We start from the raw sequence: 7901 nt of genomic DNA on the forward strand, positions 1-7901 counted from the left end.
ACATGGAGCACACGATTGCAACATGCGGTACTCCTCTATCTTTGTGAGAAGAGTTTGGCTATTTTAACAAACTAAATTATATAGATCGGATGCCGTAAGCGATATGAGATGTTGGTCGTTACTGGCCTCGGAAATGCCACTGGTGTTTTATGATATTTAGCATATTTACCAGTCGACTGTGAAAAAGAAACTAATTCAGTTGCTGTGTCATACGCACCACGAAAAGTCCATTAACACCTACATTGAATTGAACTGTATGAGAGAGATTGTAGAAAATGTTTTTCAAGAAATATAACTCTTGCGTGCCTTTTCAACGAAGTCGAAAACTCCAAATCCAAATTTGTTTTCCCCAAGGTATCGTTTTGAGTTCATTAAGTGTTCACGAAGAAAGAAGTGTCATTATTACGTCCAAAATATTTTGGAAACTCCGGTCGCAAGCAAAATAAAAGACCCTTTGAGCCTATATCTGAAATAGTTCATTTGAATTTAACTCAATAAGTGACAAAGAGAAGGTTTGATATTGGTGTTAAAAAGCCAGCCGGAAATGGCTTAGAGCAAGCCTATATTCGTTCATTTCTGATATGCTCTGAGAAAGGATCAGAGCGATTTGCGGCCTGCACTGATGAAAGGAAAATAAATAACCGATTCTCCGAGCATGGTCTGCATTTCCGGGGGGTAACATCGTCATAAAAAGTGTATTTTGACGATCGGTTATGCCAATCAAAAAAAAATGCGCTGAGTCTAATATCATTAAGTATAATGTGAAGATATTTGTACTTAAGCAGGGCACACCTCAGATATCAATACGTTGTAGAAGCCGAGACATCAACTGGCCTGCGAATCGCTTCAATGCGAAGACTTTTTCAAAGTTGAATCTTACCGAATTGTTGACAGCTCTTTTGAGGGGAATAAGGTGGGAAAATCTTTATGTAAATTGCATTCTTTTCAACCACTTTTGTTCTCATCGATGATTAGGAAAACTTTTATCCATACTTGAAATTGCGTTTGTGTTTGTTAACTAGATTACGTCTCATGCACTCTCAACTCTTACGCTTAAAGGACACCACTACAATTATACAAACTTATCAAAAGCTGATTTCATGCGATTCACTTACGTTGATACTCGAGTGTTGAGGGGCTGAGCGTTTCAACAGTGCTCACAACGAATGGCCGGACAGTTTAATGAAACTTTGATGCAGTCATTGGCAAACGTAGAGCTGAAAATTCGATCTCGCTAAGACATTCTGTGAATCAACTGTTTTTATAACTTTGAATCGAGCAAAACCTCTCTTAGCTTCCTCTGTTTAATATTTGTATTTTATGTTCTAACAAGGTCCGCTTTTGTCAGCATCTTTGGAATAAGCGAATGGAATGTCCTACTGCTCTGAAAGTAAATGCTCAAATTATGCGGGGTGATAAAATCGTTTCTCTTCGAGTAAATGGTTATAGCAAGAGAGCTAGTGACGCGAAAATCAAGTTAATATCAATGAAATTAATACTTGGATAATTGTTCTACGCGTTACTAATGTGAGGCGCATATAACCCTACAACGAGGCATTAAGGACAAACTCCCAATTCAATATGAACTATGGTACAGTTACTGAATGAGAACACAGTATCTATAATAGGAGGAGGGTCTGAGCAGAGTGAAATGATACCCCAGTATGACTCAGCATACGTTTTTGAATAAAGTAACGATAGAAAGGCACAACTTGCGCCAATACTTGGCAAATGAAAATATTATGTTTGTTTTTATCAAATACAACGCTGATAAGGATGGCACCGCTGATGAGGACGCGAGTTTATATTTTAGTCATTGGTTCTTCAAACGAAATGAACTTGACTTCTTTACACTGCAGCAATTTTTCGGTTTTTTCATCTCAGGTGTGATCCGCTGCAAACACCGGAAATCAGACAGTGCGGTCAAATTCATCCCAAGGGCGCCAAATCGAATACTTTCGCCAAAATTAGAGTTGATATCAGGCGTCTTTGCCACAAGATCACTACCGATAGTTTGATTTTATCGTAACAGAATGTCTTCTCAACTATGACGTTTAACCTTTGAGACAGTGTCTCCCGCCTCTTAGCCAATCATAGGGAGAAAGATTTGATCGAACCATCTGCAATAAACTTAATTGTGATCTACATATTGTATCCCAGATGGAGTATTTCAGTTTGTTTTAGGTGTTTTTGATTTTTGTACTGTTTTGTTTTCATTTTTTAATGTTTAGCTTGAGGATTAATGAAAGATTTCACTTCTCGTACCAGTCCCATTTTTCTTTGCTCGTCTCCAAACATTTCTATAATTGGCCGGACTGTCCAGGCGTAAACGTGGTGTGACAGTTAAGCGAGTGCTAAGCGCTGACAAAACTGCTCTTCGAATGCAAAGTACAGAAGTGAATTAACATAATATCATAAAATATAAAGCTCCGATCCAAAGAAGTCAAATTAGCATAATCTGAACAACAATCCACCAAGTTGTCCTTAATATCAATCAATTATTTTGCAGATGTTTACTTCAAAGTCTGTTTTCATGAGGAATCCCGTCCACCAGGGAACACGATCCATTTTGTGTGCGATTAAGCTAACAATGTCCTTTTCCTCAAAGCCTAAAGTTGCGGAAAATCAGTCGTTCTTCACCCCCTTATCCCACAAGGATTTAGCATTGCGATTTAAACATCGAATTGCTGGCAGGAGATACCTGCCTGGATCTGCTGGGAAGGGCCTCCCGGAATTCCTATCATCCGCAAAAGAAGGATTCCCATTTGCTTTAGGCGCCGAATCTGTTGATCACCTAACCCTTGATAAATGGGGTCAGCTTTGCCGCGAACAACTCGATAAAGTTCTTCCAAAATACAACGCTGTCTTGTTTCGCAATCTGCCCCTGTTTGAGGCCGGAGATTTTGCCAAGTTTGCAGCTAGCCTCGGCTACAAACCAACGAATTACGAAGGTGGCACCGGAAACAGATACCTGGCAGAAGGTGAAACGGAAGTGTATTTATCCACCAGTGATCCCCCGGATTTTAATATCGAGCTTCACAATGAGATGGCTTGTTCACCGGTTCATCCCAAGAAGGTGAAGTGTTTCGACTCACGTTTAGATACTTAGACTTCAGACTTAGACTTAAAGTTCGCAAATCAATACAAACAGTTTGTGCTGGTCAACAAACATACCAGTCCTTACTTATAGAAAGCGTATAAAGAGTACTTTAGGCGTGTCAAATATCATTAAGGGACCGATCATAGTTTATAATCATCTCCTGGGAAGGAGGGAGGAGAGGGTGGGGTTGGACGATTCTGGTTTTGACACGATACAATTCACCTATTCTGCTCATAAGCCTCTGCAAGATTTATATGATCACCCCCTCTCTCATTGGCAGTTAGTTGGCATGCGATTCCCCCTCCAAAAAAGAAATTATCCGGCTTCCCACCCAGGCGATAAGTAATGGCTGTTCTCTGCAAGCGAGACAAGTGGCCAGAGCCTATTACGGGATACTAATATGTTACAGGTTTCCCAACAGCGTTTCAATTACAAGCCGCAAGTACTCAATCTTATTATCCAACTACACTTCGTAGAACACAAATAACGCCATAGACGAGTACAAATATCACGCGGTATTTGTACTCTAGAGTACCGGTTAAACAGGTTTTTTGGCATCGCGCAAGCGAAGAATTGGATTGTACTTACGAAAAAAAATGGTGGACAATTTGAATCATATTTCGGACGACGAAGAGTCAGAATGGCTGGCAAATATACATCCAAGTTTATTAGATGAATCGAACGAATAAAAACAGCTAGACGACCAGGATATTTCTTCATTTATTGAAGAAAATAGAAACAGCAACACGACAACTCGCCAATTCCGTTCTGCTTCGCATACTTCTGTCACACACTCCCCGTAAATAAATATCCGCGAAATTCGCCCACACTGAAATAACAGTTTGGCGTGTTGGATAATAACTTATTAGACGTTTTGTTGTGTATTATCGCTGAGTATTTTTGCTCGTTATTTGTATTTTGACTCGCCTTACGGGCTCGACAAAATACAGCACAACTCGTAAAATACTCAGCGATACTACACAACAAAACGCCTAATAAGATATATATACCTTTGCATGGAAAAACACGCAGTGAATGCTTTGGCACCAATAACAAAACAGGATAACCGCCTCCCGGTTAGCCCAATTGGTAGAGCGCCGGAGTGTTGTGCGGGAGGTCGTGAGTTCAAATCCGGCCGGACCAACACTCAGGGTCTTTAAATAACTGGGAAGAAAGTGCTGCCTTTGTAATAATATCTGCAAATGGTTAGACTTTCTAGTCTTCTCGGATAGGGACGATAAATGGAGGTCCCGTCTCACAAGCCCTTGTATGTGATAAAAGAATTTGTGGGACGTTAAAGAACCCACACACTGTTCGAAAAGAGTAGGGCACGTAGTACCCGGTGTTGTGGTCTATCTTTGTGTAGTGTCTATCAAATTGATGGGGGGTACTACGCCTTTGAAAATTATATGGAAAAGGCGCAATATAAATAAGAAATTCATTCATTCATAATTTCGGCCCAGGGATTGGTCCCAAACGTTTCCACTTGACCATTACGTCACGTGACTCCAAGACAAGATCTTACACTCGGCATAAACAACTCGCATCAATGTCAGTATCTGAGCAACTGCACACTCGCCCTAACCCAACAACAGTCAAGTCAATGTTGGGTTAGGGGTAGGTCCGCAGTTGCTCATGCCGACCAGATACTAGCATTGATCCGCCCACTCTTAAGTCCTTTGTTAATGATTAACTCATAACGTTCAGGCAAAAAAAAAATTGAACACATTTTGAGAGGTTAGCCTTCCCCTTCATGTTGTAATTTTATAATGAAATATACTCTTTTTAATAGGTTATATTCTTTTGTCTTACTGAGCCCAACGAAGAATGGGGAGGGATAACTCCGCTGGTCAGAAATGGTGAGGTATACGATCAGCTTGATCCGGAGGTGGTTAGGATTCTGGAAGAAAGACAAATACGCTACACGCGATACCTGGCGGACGAGAAACATGATCCCTATGCTTCTTGGCAACAGTCGTTTATGACCAAAGACCCAAAGGTATGTGCCATGTTTTTCTCTAGAGTAAAGAGTTAAGAATGAACACTAGCCCAGTGGCTAATTTTATCGGATCTTATCCTGGTTATTGTAGCATTACATGACTACATGACTAGATAACGAGGTCCGTGCGTCATGACCTCGATCGTGCCAAGTATTTTCCTGTTCCGCCCTCCCTGTCAGCCAATAAGTGGGTATTATCATATGACCCATCCGGTCCCGCTCGCGCAGTCCCATAGTAAAAGCTGACGTGTGCAGGGCCGAACGGGTTGACGTGAGCCTTTCCGGATAAAGCCCAGATGCCCCTACGTTGCTTTGTTGCAAAAACTTAAAAGAAAACAGATATGAGAAAAAAAGAGTCGCGTTCTTCAAGGAATTGGGAGTTTCTTTTCGGAAAAACAAAGGAAAAGTTTTAATTGCATAATTTTTTGTGCTCATGTGGCTGCGTGTGCTCTTCTATCGCGACCTATTTAGGTTGATAACGGGCTTATTAACTGAGTTCGGTCGGGCTGGAGGGGAAAATATTTGGCCCTCGATCATGAGGCACGGAACTCGCTGCGCTCGGTCTGAGTCGCAATACAATTTAATAAAGGCTGATAGTTTCTAAAGAAACTGTTTGGGGTTGCGTCGGTGGGGGTAACGAAATAATTTGGATATATCAACCAAGTTGAAATGGTAAATTGGCCACCGTAACGAAGCTGACGTTACGAGCGTTAGCCCTTCGTCGGAGTGAATAGAGGAATTGTGGGTTGTGTGTGCTTTTAAAGGCAGAAAATGGAGCTACGTTATTGGTGGGAACATGGCAACGAGAAAAACACGAATAAATTAGTGGAACGAAAAGCGTTCGTTGATCCCTGTGGGATTTAGACTGCCGGTTTGAACAAAAGCTCATCTTTCAAACTGGCAGTCGAAATCCCACAGGGATCAACGAACGCTTTTCATTCCACTAATTTATTCGTGTTTTTCTCGTTGCCATGTTCCCACCAATAACGTAGCTCCATTTCCTGCCTTTAAAGCACACACAACCCACAATTCCTCAATTCCCTCCGACGAAGGGCTAACGCTCGAAACGTCAGCTTTTGTAATCGTTACGGTGGGCAATTTACCATTTCAACTTTGTATATATCCAAAAAATTATTACAATACAATTTACACGAGCTCCCTTAAGGCTCTGTAGTATGCTATCATCACTATTCTATCCTCACTGACAGTCTTTATAGTCTCCTCTTTATATTTCATATGCGACGAATGATATCCCTCTGTTCCCTCTGAAAGTCATGTGATTCCCCCTATAATCCTTCGGACCCCCCTTAGACTATAAATAATAACTGGTTATTTCCTACTGAATGTGTCTTTGTTTTTGTTTTTGTTTGTTTGTTTTTTTTGTTGTTGTTGTTTTCTTAATGATAGAAAGTGGAAGAATACTTGAAAAGGGAAAGGTTTAATTACGAATGGGAGGCAGGCACTGGGAACCTGTATTATTGGTATGTGCTCCCACCACTGTCGACTCATCCAGTCACAGGCCTCAAAATTTGGTTCACACAACCAAACGTTCATCACAACACTTACTACAAGGAATCACCCATGTTTGAGGGTGTGTCTCTTCCCAACCATATGTATCCAACTCACACACTTTATGGCGACGGAACTGAGATTGACCCGGAAGTGATTGAGCATATCCGGGCGACAGGCTGGCAAAATGCTGTGGGATTCCCATGGCGGAAGAGAGATGTACTGGTGCTGGACAACCTTGCTGTTCAACATGGTCGACTGAGCTTTAAAGGAGACCGGCTAATTCTGGCCTACTTAACGGGCGAATAAATTGCTCAAGTCGTCGGAACTGTGAGACGTATGTAAATAAACAATTATGTCCTTGAGGGCTAGCTGCGCATGATCACATCGACATTCCAACCTATGCCTTTAGTATATCCTTCAGTCTCTCCCATAAGTGCTGCAAGGTCCATTGATTTTGTTCAGGTGTTGTCAATATGAGAGGTGATCACGAGTCATTGTTCAGTCACTTGTGTAAAAGTAAACAAAATAAGGCTTTGTAAACAAAAGTAAACAAAATAAATGCCCATCGAAGTACGGAGGACAGTTGGGAGAGACTGCATGTGTTCGGTATTTTGCCTAAGGTGGTCGCCCAGGGTTTAGAACCCGACTTATTCTTGGTACGTATTCCTCTAGTCCCTCTGGTCTGCCTGACGTGTTCTACAAGTTGAACCACCAAGGAATCTATGGGGATCTATGGCTTAGAGTATAGTCTCCGATAAGAAACGATCCCCTAGTAGTTTCAATTTTCAATATTTGTTCAGTTGTCCCCTTTTTCTCTTTTTTTTTTTTTTTTTTTTTTCAAATCTGGTTGACTATGTAAATCTTAACCCCTGAGATTAAAGTGTAAATTATCTGCCTTGATTACCTGCTTTTAGCAAACTTGATGTATTAAAGGCATTGAAACGTATAATTTAACAAGGCCCTGATTTCACGTATGATTGAGGGTCTGAATGGGGGGGTCCACGTGTCGGTTTTCGGTTAAAATTCAGTCGCTTTGTTGGTAGTTGGTTAAAATTTTCGATCTTTGTCTGTAGTCGGTAGTATTTTTCGCCCTTTGTCACACCCTCCTTTATGTCACCTCCTTCAATCGTACTCCTATTTTCCAAAATTTCATCCTCTCTCGCTTCTTCTCGTGATTTACGTTTTCTCCTCACTTCCCACTAGTCGCCTTTCTTTTCGGAAGCGTTCATCAACTTCTCCTTGCTCGTGCATGTATCACCTGCATCAGGCGCCTTAAGCAGCACGTCGGGT

General features: G+C 41.3%; 1 protein-coding gene across 1 annotated transcript; it reads left to right on the plus strand.

The window, feature by feature from the left end:
• Positions 1–776: 776 nt before the first annotated feature.
• LOC111322136 (uncharacterized) lies at positions 777–7189 on the plus strand. The gene is made up of 4 exons (XM_022925193.2): positions 777–913; positions 2510–3076; positions 4893–5099; positions 6507–7189. Exons 2-4 carry the CDS (start codon positions 2510–2512, stop codon positions 6915–6917), a joined length of 1185 nt encoding a protein of 394 aa, XP_022780928.1. The 5' UTR covers positions 777–913; the 3' UTR covers positions 6918–7189.
• Positions 7190–7901: the final 712 nt, after the last annotated feature.

The sequence above is a fragment of the Stylophora pistillata genome, chromosome 13 (assembly GCF_964205215.1).
Source record: "Stylophora pistillata chromosome 13, jaStyPist1.2, whole genome shotgun sequence".
In the NCBI taxonomy this organism is placed as follows: Eukaryota; Metazoa; Cnidaria; class Anthozoa; order Scleractinia; family Pocilloporidae; genus Stylophora; species Stylophora pistillata.

Bases quoted from the DNA above. Each gene is read 5' to 3' on its own strand.
- LOC111322136 (XM_022925193.2), top strand. From the start codon at position 2,510: ATGTTTACTTCAAAGTCTGTTTTCATGAGGAATCCCGTCCACCAGGGA. The intron at 3,077-4,892 runs GTGAAGTGTTTC...TCTTTTTAATAG, and splicing joins CACCGGTTCATCCCAAGAAG to GTTATATTCTTTTGTCTTAC. The intron at 5,100-6,506 runs GTATGTGCCATG...TCTTAATGATAG, and splicing joins TTATGACCAAAGACCCAAAG to AAAGTGGAAGAATACTTGAA.